Source organism: Haliaeetus albicilla, chromosome 27 (assembly GCF_947461875.1).
Source record: "Haliaeetus albicilla chromosome 27, bHalAlb1.1, whole genome shotgun sequence".
Classification (NCBI taxonomy): Eukaryota; Metazoa; Chordata; class Aves; order Accipitriformes; family Accipitridae; genus Haliaeetus; species Haliaeetus albicilla.
The window spans coordinates 3230068-3256826 of NC_091509.1; the positions used below are offsets into that span (position 1 = coordinate 3230068).

Sequence of the window (26759 nt, forward strand, 5' to 3'; positions counted from 1 at the left end):
GTAAGTTTATAAAAGGAAGAACAAACACAGTTATTAGATTATCATAATTTTGAAGTTACCTCTTAAATCTAACAAAGAGGTGATGAAAATGAGGAGGACTGCCTTACTGAGAAAAGGAAAAAAAAAAAACCTGACAGACTCTTCAAAATGAATGGGTAATATGTGACCTTTATAAGATACACACTAAGCAGGGAGGGCACTCCAAGCAGGCGTACAGATTCACAGATTTAGTACAACCACCTCCCATAGTGTGGAACAATCCATCACAAAGCAGTTTAAGAACATTTATTGCATTGCCATCACAACCCTACTCCCATTTACTGCAATCAGATTTTAGATACATAACCAACTGGCAATCCATTTTAGACTGTACCCAGTTTATTTTCAAAGATGAATCTGTGCAAAAAAACCAAGCAGGGTCAGAGGTGCATAAGCAATTTTGGTTTGTACGTATCAGTGGAACAAACAAAAAAAGCTCTACAAGAATTATGCTATTTCTGATAAATGGGACTGCCCACATCTCTGCTTTCTTTTGAAAACTTACCTACACGAGTCACAACAGTGCTATTGAACAAAACACACTTTACACACAATTTAAGCTTAAGCACAAGCTATCCAAACACAGAACATACACATAACAAACATGATTTTAAACTCCTTCTCAAATGGGCATTTCTGTGCAAGACTAACCAGCACTGCCACTCACTTTCTTGGAAAGAGTTGTAATTCTGTGCCCAGCCATGACTTTTCCTCCCTCTTTAAATGGACATGTTCGGTTTGTCTGTGCAAACCACAAAGGCAGTGTGGTCTAGTGGTGAGTGCACCAGGCACCTACTCACATCTCAGTTCTCTTTCCTTATCCACACCTGCATTGCTTCAAAGTGGGAAGTGCAAGCCTTGGGAAGCAGCATTTAATTAAGGTACTAAAGCATTAACATAAACAAATGTTTACTACTAGAAGAAATTCTGTCAGAAGCAGTACACTACAGCTGAGCAGACTTTCTGCTTACTAGGCAAGCTCAAATTTCCTAAACATGGCAGAGTGCAACAGAAAGTACTCAGCAATAAAGTTAAAAAAAGTAACAAAAAAGTATTAGCAGTATTAGGTACTGTCCAAGAGCAGCGAGGCTGCCTTAGTTTCTTATTTTGAAAAAGAAAAAGAAGAAATAACATACGGAAGAAAGAGCTGCCATCACTATACCTGTTGTCTTTTGGCTGCCATTATGTTAAGTTTGTCCACTTCTGGTTTGAGGGCTTTGTATTGGATACCCAAATCCTGCTCCGTGCCAGCATTTCTTAGCTTCAAGATACCTTCTTCCACCTAAAAGAACATATATGCACATATTTTTCCAAGTAATACAAGTCCACAGTTCAGGAAGTAATTCAGAATGTACTTCATAGCAGACAGAGAAAGCAATCTTCATTTGCCCCCTTTTCTTTGTTGGAGAGAGATACTTCAAAAGCTAATAGCACTCAAGGGTTAGCTACTACTTCATAGTCACCAGCTACCAGAGACAGCCAAGTACACGCATTTGAAAGAGTATGAAGGAGCCCAGGGCCTTGGCAGAGCTGCGGCAGTGGCCAAAGGGCACAAAGAGAGTCCTCAAAGCCCTGCCACAAAAGCAGGCCCAGTATCAAATCTCATTTAATTTCAAATTCTGTACAAATCACCCACCCACCCTCTTGCTCATGGGAAGAAAAGGCCTCCTCAAATATGCCATATCAATTTTATTTAGTCTACCAAAGCTACTCATCCCTAGCAGCTACAAGGGAGTACTAGTTATAAGAAAGCCAAATTATTTCTTCAAGATGAAAAAAGCTGGTTATCACCTGCAGTTGCAGACCACAGTGCATTTTGTTTCAATACTAAAAGTACAGAATAAAGTGCAACACAATGTCAAAATCTACTGACAATGACTGTAAAAACAAGTGACAAACATGCATTACACATGTTTTGCTCAGAGGAAAACCACTAAAAACCTCCCTGCTCCAGAAGCGAGCCGCTGACAGCGCACACACCAGGGTCAGCACGCATGCATGAAACAAAGCCACCTGACAGATCACACCTAGGGTGCCAGGCACAGCAAAGTGAATCACAGCAAAGAACTACACTTACTACTTTAAGTTGAACAAGCAGCTTGTAGACATCTGCCATATCAGCCAAAATCAGCAGTCGAGTAACAGCAGAGAGGAGGGCACGTGCTGCTCGGACCATGTTCCCTCGTTTCACAGAGGAGCAAGGGTCATCTGCAAACTCCCCCGAAGCACTCTTCATCAAGTCACCTGCACAAGGGGACAAGACAGTCTGACTTTCACACCACACAGCATTTCTTAAGGGGCTATAAGGATTCCTGGGCAAGCCAATCTAAGTCTTGAAAACAAAATGCATTTGCTTGAACACAGCCAGCAATTAAGACTGTGTGTAGCTACCTCTAAGTGTGGTTACCACATGGTATCACCGTAGAGGGGCTTGTGCAGGCAGGAAGGGATGAGAAATAACGCTTTGATTCTTATTTCTAATTGTGCAGGTGTTTTAACAAGCCAGAATCCTCCGGAGAGGCAAATTCAGCCTGTCTTCACTATTACATGCAGGATTGCAGTTATTTCACAAACTACAATGCTTTCAAAGCTTAAGCAAAAGCTTTGATTTGTGTGTGTGTAGGAGTTAAGCAGAAAGCAGCAGAAAGTACTGTAAACACGCAAGCAAATGCCACAGCTCATGGGACTGTAAACAACTCTGAGCGATGACCTGGCTGGATATGCCCTGGTTTGCATTCAAAGCAAGGCACCGCTTAGTAAAACGCTTCAACATTTCATAGCCTGTGGGTCTGCATCTGGTGCAGGAGGAAAGAATTTAGGTTTCAGATGGTAACAATGCAAATTGGTTAACTATGAAAAGCAAAGGCCACTTTACACAGCTAGAGAAATTCCTCCAGAAGGCATTCAGAAAGCATAAAAGTAATGTCTACATGTAGTCAGAGGAGTAAATTTTGGATTTCTCCCCCCACTTTCTGGGGCAGCATTTTTCTTCCAGTACCACAGTTCCTACATGGCAGCAAGTTTTGGAATCCAGATTATTATTCTTGGATCTCTTTGCATTTCAGAAACATTTGGCGAACAGCTAGGATTTAGTTTAGAAAACGCTAGGTACTCAAGGCCAAAGATTTGCAGGCAGCTAGAGATGACCAGAAAGCAGGAGAATAACTAAGTGTTGTGTCAGAGGCTTCCCAAACCTGTATGAAAAAGTGTCCGTATGGCCAAATATTAAAACAAAAATAGCACATCTCAGATAAGAAGAAAAGAACCTCAAATAGTGCTTCACAGGTGAAAGTGACAGGTGACAGTGACTCCATTCAAGCCCACTACCAAACGGGGTGGCAATGCAGTGGCATCATCCTGCCAACGGCTTGCCTGCTCCCACAGCTAGGCACTCAGTGCAGTGTATCCCCAGTATGTGAAGTGCTTCAATTTTATTTTAACAACTTTTTTTTTTTTTAGCTCCTATTTTAACTACTCAAAAATACCTACAACTGGAAAGCCTGGGATTAACCATCCACACACTTACCATTAAGCAATTAATATCTTGCCCTGGAATAGTTTCTAGCACCCAAGCACTCTACACCTTCACAGCCAAATACAACCCAAACACAGCTGCCAGCCTGTCCAAGCAACTACATCAAGACACTCAATTTTGTTCAAATGCTCCCTCCTATGTAACACCCTTCCATCATCTTAAATAATACGATGAAGAGTGGCATACAACGTTTTAAGATAAAAAATATGCTACTTCAGTACAGTGACATATGAAAAAAGCTTCTGTCCAAGTACAGACCAGCTATAAATATCAATCTAAAGCTATCCCTTACCCAACTTTTTGAGGAACACAACTCATTATTTTAACAAGTGTTAAAAGCCTCAGATTTCCAGATGGGTGAAAGACAATGCATCTCCAGTGCTGAAAAACTGCAACCAGCCATAAGATTATAAAATCCCTACATAGCTGACATAACCCTTTTTTTATTCCTTCTAGAAGATGCTAATAATAGTGAAATTAGTGTCACCATCACATCTATTAATAATCTCAGGATTTAAAGATATATGCCAGAACCAAAATTCACTACAAATATTTCCGCCCTTATTTACCTATATGTAAAATTCCCACATTTCCAACTCCCAAAAGAAAGGAACATTGTTTTCATTTATTTCCTATTTAAAACAACTTAGAGAGGTGCCACTTGCTTCATCTGAACCTCAGAAACTGCTAACCCAAAATTATCCTCTACCCATCTCTTAGATTGCAAACTTACAAGCCAGTCCTGAAATAAAATGCTATTCCTTTTTATTTGAACCAGAGACTTTAAAAGATTTAGTGAGTTTCAAACAGCTTGTCAGGGTGTCAAAAGACAACCAGCTTCCCAGAATTAAAGGAAAATTATATTTAAAATTGTTGCATACATATTTTTTTCTGCAAATTAAAGAAAGCTGGCTTTCAGACTTTTCTTACAAAGAAAAGCAACATGGGGTAGTTATTTTAGCTAGATTCAAAGGGTAAGAGGGAACTCCACCCTGGCCTAAGTATGCAGTTACTGCATTATGTGTGCACATTAGCAGTTCAAACTGGATCCAGCATAATCCTCTCATTTTCAAATTTGAGCCAGAGGTAACACAGCAAGTTTGAAAGCAGGGTTTCAAGAGTTAAAAGAAATACACTGCAGAAGAGTCAGACTATGAGACTCAGATTATACAGCTGGTACAAATTCTTATATGAGTAATCTGTTTCTCCAATACAACCTTAGATTTTCACTAGATATTACAAGGGAAAGATAATAAAACAGAGTCAAGAAAAGAAGAGGCAATGGTAGCCATTACTATGATCTTGTCAATAAAGCACTAAGAATTCAATTAAATCTAATGGAACAAAACCCATTTCAGAAATAGTAAGATTTTAGTCCATCAAAAGAAAATTACCATTTTCTAGTCTCATTCCCACCATGCCCACAGGGTCTGACAGCACTTTCAGACAGCACTATTAATCCTCCTCAGCAGCACGGTACATGATGACCATGACAGAGAGGGCTTTCTTTATACGAACACTGACGGAACAGGAAAGTGGCAGAAAAGACAGGCAAGGCAAGGAAGACCCAGGACACACACAGGCACTGATGCTTTTTTTCCAAGCTAGAAACTCATGCCCACACATCACCTCATACCCTTCAGCACCTTCCAGTTCAAAGCCCATCTCCAGGCTGCTTTGCCTGCAGTATTAGAAATACAGAGTGCCATCAGGCCATACCTCTACCTTCTTGTAACACCCTATCACAGTTCCTTAGAGGTTGCCTATTCCCCTCATGCTTGCCTTATAGGCAAGCATGAAATCAGAGTTTAAAGACTCTACTACTCTGGATGCTGAAGTCTTATCTTAACACTAATGCCATCTTCAATGTCCACCATGAGTGTCACAACAGACTGTCCTTGCTCTCCACTATAAAGGACAAGGCCCTGTATCTCCTTTTGCCATATCAACATGGGAGTTGACACTTATGGCAACAAATGGTTCAATTCCTTAATCTTGTCTTCAGTTAAATCCACATACTGCCTACATCACTCCTCCTACAGTTTGCCAAGAACTGTCTCAGAGCTCCCTTAGGTTATGGCCTTTCAAACATCTCAAGTCCTTGGCTGGAGGATTACTTCCAATACAAGTGGTACACTCCTAAAACATTTTTATTGCAGGAAAACAACTGAGAACACTTTGCACACTTCCAAGAAATTAAGCTAACTGGTCACAACAGAATTTTAAAGTTGAGTTTTCCAAGAAGAATTCAATGTTTAACTTCAAGTTATTCCACAACTGGCCTCCTGTTCCTTGGAAATCCTTAAGCCATGCATTTTGTGTGAAGTACAGTTGAAAAAACATTTTACCCTTTCATAATCTGCCTCACTGTTCAGTTTTGGAGAAAGCTTTGTGCAGAAACACAGGGCAGAAAGACACCACACTGAATCAGTAGGTTCGCTGCCCTGCATTTGCAACCATGAAACACCATCAAAGTCCACAGGATTCACAAGACCATTCATCCATTCTCTTACCTAAGCCCTGTGCACAGGCTTAAGCTTTTCCATTTTAAGCTTTAATTTTTGGCCTTTTATGCAAAATTACCATAGGAAAAAACACAACAGCAAGAGCATAGCTAATACCCTGGCTCCTCGCACTAGCATACAGATATATAGAGGCAGTGAACTATGCTCACCCATACTCCAAGAAAACAGGAAGAGCCTGGTCAACCTGACCCAAAAGAAATTTCCTTCCTGAACCCACAGTTTGCATCTTGTCTCAGTGCCAAGTACCTGGGTAAGAAACTGGTTCAGTTCCAAAACACCTCCCAACAGCACCAGAAGAGCTGACCATTTCCACACACAATCTTCGCTGCTTCAAAAGAAGGTAAAGCCCCAAAGAGCCTAGAGTGGGCGGAGTAAGACTGGGCAAGACCAATATTGCCCCCTCTATTACCCAGCAAAACTCCAGTAGCTGAAATTAGCATAGCAAATGCTGTAAGAATGCTGAAACCCAAGACATTCACATGAGATATTTTCCCAGTCCTAAGTCTTTTCTATAACCACAGCAGGATCTATTCTGAAAAACACTTTGATTCTCTGTCTTCACTATTCTGTTCAAAATTTTATTTTAAGAAGTTTCAGTACTTTAAAGAAGTCAAAAGTCCAAAGCTTTAAAGGGCCAGGAATCTTACTTTAGGATATTTCATGAACTTGTTTAATATTTAAAGCAAGTTGTAATTTATTCTTCCATTGTAAAAATCAGGAAGACTTTGAAGATCCACTTATATTGATTTAGTATGTAGCCATACTATCATTCATTCTAAATAGCTCTTTTCACTTCTTTGTTTTTACCCCCAACAAATGGGACTTTATGAACAAGCGTACTCACTAAAATCATGTACCCTCTCAATCTTCTTCTTGCTAGGCTAAAAAAAAAAATTTTAATTTTCTCTGATGAGACAAGTTATCTATTGTCCTAATCATCTTCATAACCTCTGTCTACATTCATTCATCTTTTTTTATTATGGTAACTAAATCGCTCCCTACTCTAAATAGAGGCATTATTAATTCTATTTTCCTGTCTTCTGCTGAAGATCAATTGTGCTATACATCTATAATCCTACTGCTGCCGTCAGACAGGCAGATGCTGCCGGTTTATGATCACCCTGCTGCTGACCAAGACACCCAGATTCTCCTCTCCACTTTTGCCACCCATTGCAAAAGGCAGATAAAGGCACCAACACCTGGAAGTTTTGCCAAGCACACACACAGGCTTTGTATTACACTTCCCTTGTTTCCCCAGTTCATGAATTCAACTGGTCTACCACAATGCTGGAAACACTTCTGAAGTGCATGGACTGTATATAAACATGTACATTGAGAGTTTGTATCTCTTCCCTGTTACTAGCACTACTGAGAACTGCAATCCTCCCCTTGGGCATTGGCAACAATAAACCTTCCCTCTGTTGTATCTCATTTTTCACCATTTGCTTCTAATTTCCTCAAAGGTTTGTTTGTTTTTTAATTTCCTTATGAAGAGCCGCTCTGCTAAACCTGACTGAACACTGGCACCATGATGGGGCACAGGCTTTTATCCGTAGTCATGCTGCCCCAGCAGCCCAGCCCTGCTGTGACTGCATTCCCACAAACGGTGGTGGGCACAAGACGTATTCAGGCAAATCACTCAAGTCTAATCATCATCCATCCAGCTTCAGAAAACAGATACAGCTATCCTCTCTATGCACCAGATTTCATGCAAGCTGCAAACAGTGAAAAGGGAAGAAGTGAAACAACGTTAAGGTGGGAAGTCACTTCATTCCAGCACCTCGCAGCTATGAACACCACCTCCTCTGTCAAAGATCAACAGAGCAGGGAGGTTTTGGCATCAAGTCTACGTGTAGTCTCAAAATCAAGCAGGGGCCAAAAAACAAGTGATAGGGTCATCCTGAAGGTTTGTTTATCAGTTTCTCCTTCCTACCAGCTTCTCACTGTAATATGCAACTACAAATTCAGCTAACGGAACTTCCCAATCCTGAGGACTGAGTACAGCACCCTTGCTCACTAATATCACTAAGAGTCATTTGAAGGTACGCACAGATGAGCTTTGACTCTCAATTCTGAGCAGCAATCAAGCAAGCACCAAGAATTAAAGGCTTCAAGACAAAGGGGTCTCTTTTGCTGTTGTTTGTTGTTATTAAATTAAGCCAACTCAATTAGCCCCTTATATTACAGCCTTCTTATGTTGATCTTTCTTTGGTTTGTCAACCACGCTCGTCCAGAACTTCGAACCATTTTCAACTAATATTTCATCACCGTGCAACTTCTGGTACAAACAAGTAATTAATGCTAATGAGTTTTCCTTTTTTTGCAGCAGCAGCCGTCACCGTTAATACCAGTTGACTGGGTTTCACCGAAGCATAGAAAAGGCTCATGACTGGAAGAATGATAAATGATTTATGAGCAACATATTTACTAGTGCATATTTTAGAGTAAGCCAGCTCCATAGGCTTTTCTTGCAGGCCTTCTCCAAGAAAGTAAAAAAGAAAATTATAAAAATCAACACTAGTTGTGGGGGAGGAAGCCTGGAATATTTAATCAAGGTCCTCGCATTCTGTTTGTTGCTGTTTACATTTTGCATATTTGAGACACTTGGCTCTGTCAAGTCAACACTCAGCTCTTCCTCCTACAATGCTGTTTTGTATACATTCAAATACTGAAGAAGTTATTGACATATTTGAGACGTACTTCCATAACATTTATAGGCAGGATGGGAAGTTGACTTTTTAGCATAAACTGAGTTTTAAATGCTCTTCAAAGAATCAGCCCTTCTGCTTCTCTTCCCAATCTCTACTTGGGACATCCAATTTCCAGATCTGCCCAGTTCATGCTATTCCTCAAGGAAGCCAGCAAGACAAGCTGACAATCTATGCAAGTGGAGAGGCACTGAGTCATTAGAAATAACAGCAAAAGGTAAACAGGAACATTTCTACTTACTCTGAAAAAACACAGATGCATAGCTCTTACCTTGCTTACGAACATCTTCCACAGCCGCTACCAGCTCCTCTTTAAGGAACTGGCTCTCTTTCGCAATTTTGTCTCCTTTCTCCAGGAAATTCTCTGTTGCTTGTTCAACTGATGCAGCCAAAACATGGGCTTTTTTAGAACGCCCTCGCTTTTTATTAGAGGGGCCCTTGTTGCTAGTGTTAACCAGTGTTGTTACCTAAAGACAAATATGGAAGGGAAAAAACAAAAAACATGAAACAAATTAGAAGTTTATCAATTTGACAGCAATGCCATGTGTATTTTTTTCTAGACAGCCTATCACTAATACCTGCACTATTGCCAGCTCCAAAGGTTAAACTCACAGATAAGTGTTTTTCACATCTCTAAACATTACCATGCTTCTCGATTCCTTAGATGAGCATTAGAAATTCAGCTAAACTGCTTAGAGATTTTTCTTATCAGCAGCAGACCTGAAAATTTTAAGAATTGAGTTCTATTTGTATTTTTGATAAACTGCAATATCAGTAACAGGCCAGAGCTATTTAACACCACATAAAAAGAACCCAAGTTGGGATTAACTAGTTTGGGATAGCTCTCCAGGCATAAAAGACCTCAAACAAGGTTGAAGCCATCATCTACAGAAATCTAGCAACACAGTATCTTTTGAGTCCAAAACAGTATTACAGCCAATGGACTAAATACAGAGCAAAGGACTTCCTAGAGCTGATTATTTCCCCAAAACAACCAAAACTGAACTCTTACAATCCTCCTGCGATCAACAAATATTTCCAAGTTTTATGTTTTAGACTGAAACCCTGCTAGGAGCTGGTCACCAGCGGCCAGATGACTGCTAGGAACACAGGATCAGGATCCATGCCCTTCAATCAAACACAGCTAGATGTCACAAAATCCACGCACACTTTTCCATTTGCCTCCCCCCCGCCCCCCTTTTTGTTAAGTCTAGGAAAAGGCATACAAAGCTACTTCAGAGGGATATTAAGTTACAACACTAAAAAAATATTACTACTCTGGAAAACCCAAGGACTGCTGACATAAAGGTCCTCAGAGCTGGATCCATCTTCTCAGTAGGTTGAATCAGAGAGGGGAACCCATCAGTTGGGAACATCGCTGTTGGTTTATGGGGAGCATTTGTATTGGGTAGTCTAAGTTCATCATGTACTACAAATAAAGAACAAGTTGCAATAATGCAACTTACTGTACTTTCCTCTCTGTATTTTGCCAGTCACATAATGCACAAAATTTGTGATTGCCAGTATGGCCTATTGTGCTACTTAAGGAATAAGTTACAGACACTGAACTCAGACAAAAAGGTCCTATAAACAAGTTTGCTAAATTAGGACAATTTCTCTTAAGGAAAAACTCTATCAGTAACTCCAGCTAAAAAGCTATGTAGTAGATCACCCAACTGCCCATCTGAATATCTGGAGGGAACAAATGGCAAGTATGGACAGCAGCTTCGCAATTAAAGGGATGTTAATACTGGAAACAGAACTTGACCATTGCAGTTTGTGCTTAGCAGGAGTTGCATTCAGTTCATACTGCCTTTTTAAAAATTTCTTATTTCAGGAAAACAATGCTAAAGAAAATGAGTTAACTGTCTCCAGTGCATCTTCTCTTCTAGACCTCCTAGAAAGCCTCTTCCAAGAATCTTCAAAATGCCCAATACACATAGCTTACATTTACAAAACTTACTCTAGCTCTCCTATATTCTTCTGTGCATTTCATTGGGCAATATACACCATGCAGAAATAAGCTTTGATTCACAAATCCAGCATAAAGCATAGGCATAAATTAAAGGAAAGCATACATATCTTGTAAAAAATATACTGAAACAGTAGCAAATGTCATAAAAGCGTACTTCTTGGGTGGAATTCTGTTAAGAGGGGTCAGTAATCTATTTACAACACAAGGCTGTTCTAGACAGGTTGCAAACATCCCCCACCATACATTTCACCATTTACCTGAGCTTCCTGCCAAAGGCAACCCTAAACACAGGTAATCTGAAAAAAAAAACCAACTTATGGAGACCCTACTTCTGGCAAGCACTAATGGCTTTGTTGCAAGGGGCTTTTGTCATTCCTGAATACCAGTTTCTAAATGAGACATAGCCCAGCTTTTAAAGACTCAACAAATAAGCAGCATACCACCCAAAATACAGGCAAGAAACAGCACAGCAGCAACGGAACATTACTCACATGCATTTCTGCACTTCTAATTGAAATACTGTGTCTTATCAGGTGCTGAAAAAACAGTCTTTCTAGACTCTTGCCCAATAACTGTTACAATCAAACTGAAGAAAGAAATTACTTGTACGCTTTTTTCATCTTTAGTTTTGTAGTGTCTTTACTTCTGGAATTTAAGCTTTGGAAGTTACTTAATTTAAATAATACATCAAAACAGGTAATCATCCTTATGAAGGTTTTGCCCCCCCCCCCCCCCCCTTTTTTTTCCTACCTGTGTAACAAGAGGCTCAAGTAGTCTTTCAACTGCCAGTGTTCTTATCTCCAAGCTTTTGGGGTCCCATTTGAAGTTAACATTGCCTGCAGTAACAGCAGTCATTTCTAGAAGAAGAAAAGAGCTATATGAATACTTTTTTTTTTTTAATTAGTGCTGTTGGAATGTATTTAAAAAATAAATTAAAACAGAGGCTATTAAACACACAACATAGCCATTCGGTCTAAGTTAAGGTTATACTGTCTCCAGAAATATCAGTTTTGGTTCAACTGATGACAGTTCAAAAAATTGCTTATGACAACAATATACAGACATTACCTGGATGTTTTGGTTAGAAAATAAAAACAAAACCAAAACCAACCAAACAAAAAGCACACCAAGACCTATCCAAAAGCCACAATATTTTATCAGAGCAATGAGCAAACCAAACATTACCTGTCTTGTCATCAGTGGTCCCCAAGCAATGAAAATGGACCTCACAGGTAATGGGGGCACTTTACCATGAAGCTGGAGGCTAAGTAAATAACTCCTTTCCTATTTCTGCTGCCTCTCCCCAGGGCTGGCTGTCCTGTGCTCCCAGACCAGCTTTGAGACACAGCCCAAGGTCTTGGGGGAGCAAAAGGGAACACCTTGACTTCAACAGCACCAGGAAGCCACCAGTTTCCTCAGCTCCACCATGAGTCACTATCCCAAATGCTTCGTTAAACCAGGAGCCAGGTTCTAAACTCAACTCATTTAATCTACCTGTTCATCCAATTCACCTTTTGGAAGTACAAAGGTAAAATAGTGAATATAAGCCTTATAAAGCCAGAAAATCCAGTTGGTTCATATTTAACAGCATATGTATCTACTATGCTTCCCCTTAACATTTACATAGGAGAGAAAAGCAGATTTGCATGAAAAGATCTGTTAAAAGCTGTCACTGAGCCGTTCCTTCCCGTTAGTTTTATATCAACATCCCAATGCAACAGCAAATATGATTATGGGAAAAGTTTAGTAGAACCACTAAAATAGCTCTGCTTCTGAAACCAGTAGTCTAAAAAAAAAAAAAACCCACACACAAAAAAAACCCCACCAAAAACCACCAAACCTACAACAGATCACTAGATTAACACTGTGATGCTGTGCAGCACAACAAAGGAATAACCAGAACCATAATTTCAGAAAAAAAATGAATTTGAAGTATTTACAGGGGTTGCCCTCAAAAGTCAAGATTAGACTAAACCCACATTTGTAACCTTGTATTTTTTAAAAAGTCAGGAAGAGAAATACATTTCCAAAGTCTCCTGCCACCCCTCTTCCTAAGCACCTACTGATGAATTTGCTTTAAAAGCTTATTAGTTGATATTTTTAAATCTTACTCTGGACAAGGCATTGTCTGCATAGCATCTCAGCAGACAGATTGCTCTGACAGCACCAGATGTCCCCAAGCTGCCACACGAGCACAACATCCCATTATTTTTAAGAAGCAGGAGGCAAGGCAACAATTTTGGTAACCAACAATGTTTACAATACATACCAACAACCAACCGTTTTACACTGATAGTTAAACATGCAGAAAAGGCACAGACGTGCTGCTTGTTTCCCACTGAAGAAAAAAATCTCTCAGGCACTTGAGAAACTCAGCCTGAGAGGGCGTAAAAGAAGTCAGGGCTTAGGATCACCCAGCTTCAGTCAACAGCACCTTCATGGCAGGCTGATCCCGAGACATGACATAGGCTCTCTTGCACCACAGACACAATATAATAGATTAAGTACTCGCTGCACTACTGAAAACACATCTTTACCCTGAAAAGCCTATACTCTGTCATACACTGAAGTACAACTTTGCAAGGTGCAAAGCAGGAATATTCACCTAACCTGCATTAAGCTTTCCACTTACGCTCATGCTGCAAGTGCCCACACTGCTGTAGAGAAAGAAAACTTAAAAAGCTGAAAGCTTTAAAAACAAACAAACAAAAAAACACACCCAAACACAACACACCCCATCCAAAAAACTAAAAAGAGGCTGATGCATGCTAGCATACAAATAACATTTCTGACTTTTAAATCAAAAAGCTTGGAAGTGCAGATGAAGGGTCCCAGCTCCCGCAGCAGAAGGCACGCCAGGCTGCAACTCCAGAGACACCTGGTGAGCTGCCACCTCCCTACTGCTGCAGGAGGGTGGAGGATGGCCACCTCCTCTTCCTCAACCTACCTCTGACACTTATCAGAAAGTCCTGTGAACTCACTAACTAGCCTTCTCTTCCTATCACCCCCTTTTTTCCTTTTTGTGGGTCCAGCTTTGTGCTGGCTTGCACCATGGCCCAGAGGCGCAGACACTGGCACAGGGCAAGCTGTGAAAAGCCCTTCACCCCCTGCCCCAGGTACATCCTACCTTCAACAAGGAATTTCACTGTTTTATTCCCTCCTGATTAGCTCAGTGTGAATGCTTCCTACATAAGAAGCCAAGAAAAATATGCTGAAAGCCTTTATGGTTTCTGAAAAACATACCCAGTGCTCTGGAAAGCCCACTAGGTTTCTAGGTAAAAGCTGTTTCTATATATTTAATGCTGTTATGCCTCTTGCAGAAACAAAGTGCGGGATGAGGTAACCATGAGAAGATACATTAATTGTGTTAGTAGGATAATGAAGGTAATTCATCTGAAAACACGTTAGTATGATAGTTCACGAATTGGCCCAAAGTAATGGTCTATAAAACCACTTAGTATGAACGTTATTGAAATTTATCTAAAAAGCATAGCTTGATATCAAATACACCGTTTGGCAGCAATGACTTGGATATCATTTGAATAAATGTATTTACTGCAGTGTACAATTAAATACTTGTGAAGAATACAGGAACAGGCTATAGCTTAAATACATGTGTGAATGGGGTGGGTTTAGGGGATAAAGGGACAACTGCCAGGGCCATGTTAAAGCAGGGCTGCACTCCCACCATGAGAATGCTCTAGTTCTCTGGAAACCGTCTTATTCCTGTGACTGCTCAAGCTCTTGCATCACTGAATTCAAATACAGTAACAGGTAGTAAACCAAGTCAGATGATATTGTAGCAGAGTGTTTAATTGTTGGCTCTTCCAGAGCACACAATTCCCACGATGATTGCAATAACTGTAACATTTCATAAAGAAAGAGGGCATCCTCTGGAAGAGGGGCCCAACCACAGGCCAGCATAGCACTTGTTCCAGACAGGTAGGATGACCCAGCTGATATGGAAACAGGTTTTCCACAGCACAGATCTACCACACACAGGACATTACAGCAGCGTATGCACTCGAAGCAGGAATTTCAAGGACAAAGCAGCTCAGACCACACAGCGGAAGAGAGTGAGCAATGCTGAATCTCAAGTGGAATATATAGAAAGACACCACTGCACAAGAAGTTGTGGTTGCCTAGCCTGCAGTTTCATAAGCAGCAGGAAAGCTGCTTAAAAACCAATGTTCATCCTCCCACACCCCTCTAGGAACTCATTCCCGTCTTCACATCACACCCCCTCTGTACTGGCACAGCTTTCCCTACGGCTGAGCGATTAACCAGACGGGGAAGAACTGATTTGGCTGGAGGGAAAGAAATCCATTTTTACAGGGTGGGCAGAGATCCCCATCTGGTTCACCATGCCACCACAGATACTGCTGCGAATGGAACTGGCAATGGCAAGAGGAGATGGCTATGTTAGCTGGCACCATTGGCAAAGGCATTCAAGTGGAAACAGAGGGCAAAGCTGGATGTCACAGCTGAGTTGAACCAGGTGCCGTTGAAAACAGAGCATCAAGCAGAGCCACTGCAGAGAGCACAAATGCCCTCCCAACACATCTAATGTTCAGACACATGAAGCCCCAACATTAAACCATGGTCACAGTCCAGCACTTTAACTGTAAACCCTTCAGGTTATTCTACTGGTCATGATGGTGCTCATTATCATAGTAGATGGTTCAAAGGTAATGCAATTATATCTTGCTGGGGTTTAGTGCACTTGCAAGGATGTGAGGGTGGGGGAAGAACAGGCATTTAAAGAAGCCACTTTCAGAGTTCCAGCCAAGCAGGTCTGCAAGCAGAGCCATCCCAGGACAACTTGCCCCTGCTTTCTAGAAGGAATCAAGATCTCATCAACAGCTAAAGCTTAAGAGGTTTCCATTCTGCTTCAAGCACTTCCACACTACTTCAAGCAAATGCTGCAGCAGTCCTACTGCTCCTTTCCCTGCCACAAATCTGCCTCAAACAGGCACCCACACTGGCACACACCTGATGCAGTGAGCCACTTCAGGGAGCTAAAACGGTCTCAGAGTAAGCCGGTAACTGTAAGAATTACCTTGCCAGCTTACTGTCCTGAAGGAGGAGGTGGCACTGCAGAGGGAAGTGGATGGGACTGCAGCAGCACTGGGATGAGCTCTGCACCCCAGGGCACATCCCAGCCCTGCTCAGGAGAGGTGAGGGCACAGACCCGAGCAGAAGGATGTATTAAACTGCTGGGGCTGCATCCACATCCCACGTTAAATGAGCTGGCCTGCCATGAACACACTGAAGGTGATAAACCTACAGTGGTGCTCTTTGCAAAAGCCACAACTAAAGGTCGCAGTGTTTTCAAAAACTGGTAATTCAAGGTTTTCAGAATAACTTCAGATACCTACTTCCAGAACACTGGCATGCAAATAATTTCTAGACTTTGGCAACCATAGGAATGCAGCTCTGTGGCTTCTTTGCAGAAGTGTCCTGAAGGCACTCAAGGCTTTCCAAAAAGCCCATGAAAGAGCACTATTTCAACAGTGAGCTCTGCACACCAACAGAATGATGGAAAGGCCTAGGGCTTACGGTCCTGTTTTTCCAGGTTGCATACCCACATGCACCCGAAGGCAATACTAGCTGTATCTCAGGCACTACTGGGCTAGTACATTCAACCTGCTCTGTACCAGGAGATGCTGCAGCCTCCCAACCTCTAGACCAGAGCAAATCTCTTGGTTACACAGCGGAAAAATCTAACTGCCCATCTCCTGTGCTGCAACTTAAGTCCCACCACCTTGTGCTACCTGAAGAGTTTTTTATATGCCATCTTCTATCAGTCTTCAAATTTTAACTATCCTGACCGGCTGCTTTCTAAAAGCTTTTAACTATACTCACCATTCTCTTTTGTTTTTTTTTTCCTAGGGAAGACGGTATTCAAACAGTGGTCTCACTAGCACAGCAGCGGGGGGCTAACCTGGGCTAAGCACAATAGACCACATGCTGAATTCAAGCATTATGCTATCCAAAAAAACTAACAAAAGAGGACAGTACAAGAACATTTTATACCTGGGAGAACATTCTCCATTTTAACGCCCTTTCTGCTACCCACCTAGTTGTTCCCCATTTTGTGCAGCTGATTGTGTGCAGGCATGGTAATATGTACTTGATTGCGTTATTTTGCAGCTTATTTCTTTCTCTCATATTTCCTTAAGTAGTCACAGTCATTTTGAATGATCATCCTGTCCTCCACCATGCTTCCAGACTGTCTTTGGATATTCTGTGCAAGGTAATGAGAATAGCCCTTATTCTATCGCCCAAGTCATGAGCATGGAATGTGGTGGGATTCACAACACAATGACCCAGCTTCATCTTCCAGTCAGAAAATAAACCAGCTTCCCTGTTCCCAAGGGAATCCTTTTGGTTTTGTCTGGTTTGTTACCTAAATACCTAACCCATCTGATAACCAGCAGGGATCCTTTACCCCTGGTGAAGGTAGAAGACAAGACAGCAGATAAAGATCTGCAGGGAAGCGTATTAACACAAATCTTCTGAACATTTTTTGGTTTCAAAAAGGTTAAGGCACACTTCATATTAAAGCCAGCTCACATGCAGGGGCTTCATCATGCCTCACTAACAGTTCAAAACTGTTTTCCATATAACTAAGAGTATTCAGAAACAAAAAAGTTTCATTCTTTCGCTTCACAGTCTCCAAAGGAATTTATCTGCCCCATTCCACAAATAAAGCAATACTCCTCTCAACAGCTGGATAGCTAGCTAGTCAAGGTTGTTTGGTATACATGGCGCTTTTCAAGGAGGACTTAAGTGGGGTTGATTTAAGCTGGTTTTATTTAACATCAAGTACACACAACTAAAAACAGATAGTCATCCTCTTCTAACATAGCCTTCAACCTTAAATTTCATCTGCTCAGCTACCAAATCTTCTCCTCCACCATAAATGCCACGAAGATACTACCTCCTTAGAAATCCTTACTATTAGAATTTCATAATCTTAAATATTAATACACAGATGTTACATAGACTATATTCTTTGATTATCAAAACATTTCTGTCATTTGAGTATATTCAACTTTGCCACACATTTTTTTTCCAGACCGTAGTAACCAGCTAAGTAAAAAGATGACATTCAGGTTCAGATAAGCCTATTTCTCACCAGTACCATTCCAGATCCAGCTCTCATAATCTGTTTTCATACGTTTTTCTCTGCTGTTCTTGTGGAGAAGGCCTACAGAGAGGCATCTGAAATGCTTATCAAAAAGCCTTACACAGCCAGTAACAACAAATGCTTCTCTACTTCATTTGTTTAGCAAATCTTTAGACCTTGCTACTGAGTTAAGAGATGCAACCTAATCTGGTGTCCCTACAAAAAAAAAAAAAATCAATGAAGTTTATAACTGTTTTCTCTTCTACATGGGTGTTACTTCCTGCCTGTTGCCTTGTTACTGAAGCCAGCAGCGTGCCATAGAGAACCTGTCACCTTTTCCCCTCTGGAAGCACAGCCCACTCTATACAATGCACCATCACATGAAAGCAGGCATGGGGCATATCACCAGATCAAAATGCAACACATTGTCCAAAGCAGTATGTGCTATCTCCTAACAGCTTCCCAATTGCTACAGTACTGTGGATTCAAGTAACTTATTTTTATTCCAAAATCAGTAATGCACTCTGTAACTACAGGTTTTCATGCCTTCATTTTGGTCTAGCTATCATTAAGAGGATGGAAGGCATGCTCTGCAAGCAGCTTCACCGTGGTGTTCCTGAGGCCACAGCAGTGGTTTCACAACTACAAATAAACTGTTTTTTGGAGATGTCAGTGGTAACAACAGCCTCTTGCCTTCAGTTACGTTAAGTGTTAGGCTCTAATCATTTTATTTTTGCCAGGACTGTTTTGCCTCAAAGGAGTTAGAAAGGAGATGCGGCAAGCCAAATCACAGCAAGCACAGGCAATTAGTGACTTATTTATGTCACACAAAGGCTCCAGCTCATGGATGACATCCTAAAAGAATGCAAGAACCAAACTCAAGCTCATACCCATTTAACTGTCCAGATGGATATCCTGCTATGTCCCAACAAGCATCCAATTTATTTCTGCACAGTTTTCAGTTTCCAAAACTCAAGCAGGATTCCAACTACATAAAGAAAACTGATAGGGTATCAAGACACTACTTTAGAAGACACACATACTTTTTTCTAAAAAAGAGAACCTCCTATATAACTAAGATTAATCTTAACATTCTAGCTGCAAAACTTCATATTTGGGAAAGGGAAAAGACACGTCATGAGCAGCAAGCTATTACTATTAATAATAAACCACTCATTCTGTCTTCACAATAATGTTGGTGCATTTTATGCTGAAGATCTACAATACTAACATCACGAAAGAGAACTTCCAAAAATCAGAACAAATAATCACTGGATTTGCAACTGCTGTACTTTAGCTGTCTGCTCTTTGCATCAGGACTGCAACACTCTGGCCATGTGCAAAGGCAACACCTGCATTTTAAGCAAACATCATCTTTCACAAACTGACACTAGCAGCAAAGATAACTTCAGACTCCCAAACCCCAGCCCTCTCACAGCCACATTTCTCACATTTAAGCCTACCGCTTAATGGTTAGTGCTTTCAAACATAACAAAGGGACTCAGCCTGGAGAGGGGATATCAGAGCCCAGGTGAGACTTGTACATCTGCTGGACCACTTTGATTCAGCTACTGAGAGCCCTTCTAACCTCACAGTGTCTCTTCCCACCCTTGAGGCAGAAAATTGTGTGAAGCTTCCCTAAAATCATTAAGAAAGAATGGAAGAACAGCTTATTGCCACTCTCAGAACCACAGTATGCATTTCAGATCCTAGGGATACACAGTCAGTGAAGATATAACAACTAGGCTGCAGCTACAGAGCACAGCTCTTTGAATCCCAAACTACCCTAGCACAGGTTTCAATTACCAACCTTAAGTTAGCAATGAATGCAAGAAGGGGCAGCCTTTTAACAAATTAATTTTTGCCACAAGTATTCCTCAAATAAGAAAAAAGTTTGTTATAAATTAGCCTACTTTATCAGTTGGCACAAGAATTTGCCAGTACTGCAAAATTAATTCTTGCTTAGCTTGCAGAAAACCACTGATGGCTGGCAATAAAAGGAAAAGAAAACCTGGGTATTTTTTTTCTGATCTTCTTCAGCACTCAATCTGCAATAAAAAGTGCCGTTTAAACTAGAGTGTCAGAAATAACCAGAATCTGACCCCACTCAAACCGCATTTTCATTCCTAAATTGATACGTTGTTATGCAATACCCTTCAGTGCTTTTAGCTGGCCACATTGTCTAAATCTAGACCTTGATTAACAATTTTAAAACAGTCAGAAGTGTACAAACACTGGAGTTGTTTCAGCTGACACATTTTGAAAAACGCAAGACTCCTATAATTAGAGGTTTGATGAGACAATTTGCTTAAACATGGAGGAAATGGACAGTGTTGTATTAACAGAGACTAAATACCATATTCTTTCTCAATTGCATGCCCAGCACCGTAGCAACTAAATACTATGTAACAAATACTCTTAGCATTACAAAAGTGAAAAAAGTTTTCCATCGTTTTCTCCATTTGCAAAAGCTACTAAAAGAAGAGCATCCACTGAAGCAAAGGAGAACATGAGTGTAAAGATTCTTCAGAGTAAAATGTTTTCTAAAGTTTCTAGAAAAAGTCATTCAGAATTCCTTTTTCAGTCCTTCACTTTGATTCAGGAACACTCTGTCAGTCTTATCTAAAAATTACAAAGCAATTCGTTTTTAAAGAAAAAAAGAAATAACAAAAACCACAAGTGATAAGGCCGAGAATTTCACTTTATGCTCAGGACAACCCTCAGCAACATCTCTGAGCTATAAACAATGAATTAGTTTCACGGGAAGAAGAATTGCACCATCACCGCACACCCCCAGACAACTCTCAATTTGCAGCTCCACCAACACACGCTGCGAGTTAAGAAGGGGGAAAAAAAACCACAAACACAAAAACAAACCCCAGGAAGAGCACAAGTGTTGTTCGGATGAGTTAAGCATCTTCTAAATGACTACAATTATCTGGAAGAATACATTAGGCAGGGTGCTCTAACACATACCATCTCCTCTCCCTGCAAACTGTCAACAAGGCTGCAGACACTGAGAACACAGAGGGCACTGACTGATGAGAACTCTGCAGCTTCTCCAAAAGAGCAAAGCAAGTAGTAATAAAAACACACCGGTGCGATTAATTTTTGGATGCTTACCAGACTCACCTGCAAAGCCATAATCACTTTCTGTTAAGTGCAAACTCGCTAAGGGTGCACAGCAGTGCATGAGAATCAGAGCTAACAACCTGGACAAGAACCCTTTCGAGTCACTGCTTTAGCATATGGATGACCAATTAAAGCAACTTTTGTTTAAAAAAAAAGAAAAACGTCACTGACCCACCCACATTTCATAAAAGCAACAGGAAGGAACAGGAAGTTTTGAGAGGAAGGAGTCACTGCTTGGCTGGTCTTGATGGAAAAAAAAAAGATTTTAAGCTAGTAACACAGCCATTTACTGAGTGGAAACCAACTTACATCTGATTAAAGGCACATTTTCTTTCTCCACCCCTTCTCCTCACCCCCAAAACAGGAAACAAGACAAAGCTACTGAACAAAAACCAGATGAGCTAAGAAATCCTGTTCAATTGGCTTTGCACCAGCGCTCTGCCTCTGGTTCTGCTGAACACTGCATCTTTCACCAATAACCATTGACTTTTCCCTAGGCCCATGATAATATTCTGTTAAACATAATCAAATTGTCTTAACCAATTCCTGCAAACTAAGTGAAACAGCTTAAAACACCTGATGCTGAAGTACTGATGCATACAGACCAAAAATTAACTTTTTTTTCTTGAGGTTATAAGCTTTTAACCCTGCACAACTAATTTGCATTATTCTGTTTTGTTACAAATAAACCTTCTAGCTTTTTTTTTTTGCTACTGTTTATTGCATCTTACATCATTATTTTTTCTCCCTAACCCCAGCTAGGAAAGGGGGGAAAAACCCACCCACACAATCCTATTGCACTCATCACTGTACCAGTACAAAATAAGAGTATTGTGATTGAGGACTCCACCAGCAGTGGAAGTGCCATGGAGTAACAAATAAGGGCTATATCCACTTTCCTAAAAGCCTTCCCCACATCTCTGCTTTCAGGATGCTTTGTTTAATGTTAGTTACGAAATGCATTTCCAGCTGTAACAGCAGTAGTTTGTAATTAAACATTTCTTCCAAAAAGTGGAAGTGGCAGTAACTACAAAGCCATACTTTGTACAGAAATTTAAACCGCTCCAGAGCTTTTCATACAGCCAAACCAGATCCTTGCTTTTTCCTCTCAAAAAATACGTCGTGTCTTCCATTTTACTTGTAGCTTGTATGAAGCTGTTCAGCTCTCAAGAAAGTTTCTACATTTAAAAGAAATTAAGTCATTGAACTGAGCCTATTGAATACAATCAAGGCACAGACAGCCTGCACCTGCAGACAAGCCTGCCAGCATCAGAAGCCGAGCAGCACTCCTGCCAGCACTGGGCACCGGCCACAAGAGCGGCTGGACAAATTTGCAGAACAGAAATCAGCCCGGGCTCAAACTCCTGGCTCAGGAAGCTCCTCCGCTGCAGGAGCTTGGCAGAGCACCTTAGGGAAGCAATGCTACTTGTTTGCCCTTTTGTCATGGTTTTGTTGCTTGGCTTGCCTGTTGCTTTCTCTTTTAGGGATGGCTTTATACACTGCCACCACCCAAGAAAAAGGTGGAGGGAAGATACAGGGAAGGGAAGCCAAATGATTGTGGGCATCAATAAAAAGACAGGTGGCAAGGGTCAATAATTATGACCAGGGAAACAGAGGGGGACACCAGACACCACCCAAGAGCATCCATCACTCCTCAAAGGCATCAAAGGAGCCAGAGGTTGCTGCTTAGCAGTGTGACAAGCAGAGGGAAGGGAAACAACCCTTGGAGTTCCTGTCTTATTCCCTCCTCCTGTTCCTGTTAACAGCCACCCTGGCCAAGGCCAGACAAAGGGCTTGTAATTTAGGGCCTCAGACAAGGGCTAGACTAATAGAAAGTTGACGGGACCAGTACAACCAAAACCTTATGATGAGGGTCATGGGAGACAGGACACTAGGCTGAACTGACCTCTCAGCTACAGCAATCAGATCACATCAAGTCCCCTGCACACGACTTCCAGTTTATAGTTCAACTTCTCATCCTTAAATGAATAAATAATTTAATTTTTAAGATGCTTAGACTCTGAAACACCTAGACATCAGGTACTGACTGAAATGAACTTTACGGTAAATTGTACGTGAAGTTCATATGAGACTTGTCACTTGCATATATGTCCACAGTCCATCATGAATTATCCAAGATCAGTGAGCACTCTTCAACATCAAGCAACAAGACTCACTAGGTCTTTAAGTCATGCTAAAGGAAATTAGTTTTACAAGTATACATTACAAGGACATACTTGCAAGAAAGTGGGTAAAGAACAAGCAGCTTGTACTTCTTGATTAGTTGCATTTACACAGAGAAACACCCACTTGCACCTTCTTGCTTCTCAGCATACCACCAGTTCTGTCCTCTGCTATTCAACAACACTGTTTCTGAATTTGTTATTCTAGTCAATTAAAAAAAACATTTACCCATCTATGGCTTCAGCTGAAGATCTCAAGAGCACTTTACAAAGACGAATACTGACCTGCTTGGTGTTACGCAGGTTAAACACCATTTTATAGGCATACAGCTCACCCTTGTTTACATGAAAAATTAAACTGACCCTTTTAGCTATGTACAGCTACATTGCTAGCATAGCCCTTGTGCAGACCGTTTATTTAAGTGGATCTTCTGTGCTGAGTTTGCATCATCCAGAAAAAGATACAGGAAGAAGAATGTCCCCCTTAGAGCCTTAGATCTCCATAGATCCTAAAGGCACCTATAAAAGTACCCAGAATAAAACAGTGAATGAAAATGCTCTGAACCCTTTTGGGAGTGCAAAAGGCAGCAGAAGGGGGAAAAAAACCACACATGTCATCAAGGCCACAAGCTCCTGATAGCATTAATTCTTATTGACTTCTTATTAACTGAAAAGAAGCAAATTTAATACTTACCTAAATGCCCTCTTGATCTTGTGCTAAACAACAGCAAGGACAGAAGTGTCTGGCCTACGCTCTCTCCTCATTTCCTTCAGTTAATCTCCAGGAAAAGAAAAATCAAAAAGTCTTTTTCTCCTGATTCTTCACCAGCTATCCACAAGCTTACTAGTTTCAGTCTCTTTCTTAAAAGAGTAACACTTGAAGGCTACTCCAGAACAAGGTGCACTAGTGGGCTTACAGCCTCTTCTACCCTAACCTCCACTAACATCTCATTCGCTCCCCGACATCAGCTCCACACAGAAATTCTTCATTAGCATATACAGTCATACGTAGATCTGTTCCATAACAGGGCACAGACAGCTTAGAAAACCAAGCATTGCTTGGAAAAAATGCACACTACAAGTTTGCTGTATCTCCTATTACCACCAGTGAAATCCTACCTGCCACACCGCTGCTAGCTCCCTAGATTATTTACTCTCAATCCCCCAACTGCCTTGGAAACACTACGGGAGTTTAACACACTTAGGTTGTAACGTACATCGACACTCCTACCTCAATGTATTAAAACAGATCTACTGAGAACTGGCATCCAGCTTGGTTCCATGTTCTCAGTACTGTTCCACTCTCTACCTTGGTAACTGTTACCCCTTTAGCTATAGCTGGCCTCACATTTGCTTCTTGCATCCATAGATACCCGAACTTAAAGCCTTTCAAAATAAATTCTCAGGAGTCTAAATGATTAATCAAGTAGTTGTCTTCTAAGTTAGAAAAATTATAACAGAAGGGAATGTCAATAGACTGGTGGAGATTTTCCCTTTGTAAACTGTGTCAGTTTAGATCTGCGTATTTAATAATTTCTATCACTTTATAAAGCACAGGGAAAAAAGGTTACTCCTGTCTTGATTCCACCAGAGGTATTTATAAACACATGTCAAAAGACTAGCAGATGCTTTCCATAGTACATCTGGGATTAACAAACGAAAATACGTAATCGTGTTTAGAGAAAAGGTAGCTGGCTCTTTAAATAAAAGAAAAAGAGCCAAGGAGGAATTATGAATCATATTTATACCAATAGAATAGTCTATACTAATTCACTGCACACCAGAAACCAGAGTTAACACCCGTTCTCACCCTGACTGGAAGATAACAAGTCTCAGTCATTCAAGACGAAAGATACCACTTACAGTTGCAGTGACTGCATGCCTCCCGCCATTCCTTTACCTCAATAAATCTATTTGCACCCAGTTCTGCTTTGCAGCACAGCAGGTCACTCTCAACACCCGTCTTTTCAGCATAGCTCCTCCAGTGAGGGTGCTGGTATACAATTTTGTGGGTAGGCTCTATTTTAAGTCTCATATGCTGGATTAAAAGAATATGGAGTTAAAAGTAGTAATTATCAAACATCTGCACTTTCTCTAGAGCTGCAACTCTGTTTAACCAACATGAGCTATAAACTCACTGAATTAGAGCTATTCCAGATTAGCTGTAAAACTAAATTAGGGTGAATTCCCAGAGTAGCAAAGGATCCAAATCCTCAAGGTTATATACATTAAAATTCCACAGCACAAGAATTTAAGTGCTTTCCAGTTAAGGCACAATAGTAGAAAACAACAACAGGCATTCATCACCATGTTGAATGACTGTCTCAACATGGCACTGTCCTAACAAAATAATACTCAGTCCTTTTTCATTCATGTTTCCTTTAGTGTCCAACAAAGCCAAGAGATGCCAGTAAAACTGAAAGCAGCAAGTTCCTTAACAGAATTATCATGGCCACATAGGTACTCACTCGAGACTAGCCTTACGATCCACCTACAATGAGTAGACTGGTTTTGCCGCTAAATATTTTTGTGAGCTTAACTAATTCTCTGCATAAGAAAGGTAATTTAGAAATCAAATAGTAGCAGTAGATATAATTTAAAGGCAGGACTTAAGTCCCAATAAAGTGTATTTCCAGTTCAAACATTTCTACTGATGTGGATTCCTCTGCAAGATCAGTTTCTCGATCTTACAGCTGCAGAAAGAAGATATTCACACTGCTGAAAAAACACAAATTACTTTTCTATTACATCTTTCAGTTAGGTTTATCAGACCAATGGAAACCCTACAAAGAAGCTGCACTTTAATGGCTGCCATTACACATGTCAACACAGAAATGCTGATGCTTCACAGAGCTTGAAAATTTATTGTGAGTTAAATATTTATATCAGTATTTTAAACCACCAGTTTGGGCGCGGGATTTCTAATCTCTGCCCACTGTGCTCCCCCCTGCCACCTTGCGTAAACTTTTAATCTCCAATGCAGAGGCCTATTATTAGAGCTGGCTGAAAAAAACACAAAGACTGAAGGTATGTTGTTTATTATGGAAGAGGTTAGGGCAAAGCCTTTTTAAAACAAAACCTAATAAACCTTTGTCTGTGGCTCCTGAGAAAAGTAAAACAACATTTCCTTGATGTTTTAAAAAAAAGTTTCTCAGTAAATAAAAAATTTAGTGACTCAACATAAAATTATGCCCTTTTTAAACAAAAGATTTCAATTCAGCCAGGAGAAACAAATGCTACTAAACACTTAACGTGACCTTAGCACCCTAAGATAGACCAAAGGGTACCTAAAAAATGGCACATATTGTAAAGTAAGCTGGGCTTTCACCTCCATTTAAACACAAACCTACCTACAAACCAACCTGGGAGCTGAAAAAAAACCCCACAACCTTTAGCTGGGCTTGAAAGTACTCAAAGCCTGGTGTAGCCAGCAGGACTGAGGATGTGCGTTAGCAGAACAGTGCAGCTAACAGTCTCTCCCACCTCCCCCGCTTCCCCACTCACAGTGCAGGAAAAAAGCAGGAAACTAG

The 26759-nt window shown here is 40.8% G+C and overlaps 1 protein-coding gene across 2 annotated transcripts in view; it reads right to left on the reverse strand.

Annotated features, from left to right (window-relative positions):
* Positions 1–26759, reverse strand: part of CTNNA1 (catenin alpha 1) — a 120193-nt gene that overhangs the window by 91966 nt on the left and 1468 nt on the right. For both annotated transcript variants that reach the window (XM_069772639.1, XM_069772640.1), the window contains exons 2-5: positions 11533–11639; positions 9079–9274; positions 2117–2283; positions 1202–1321 (exon numbers count right to left, since the gene is read on the reverse strand). In XM_069772639.1, coding sequence (XP_069628740.1) covers positions 1202–1321; positions 2117–2283; positions 9079–9274; positions 11533–11637 — 588 coding nt within the window. In that variant the 5' untranslated portion in view covers positions 11638–11639. The remainder of the gene's footprint in view (positions 1–1201; positions 1322–2116; positions 2284–9078; positions 9275–11532; positions 11640–26759) is intronic.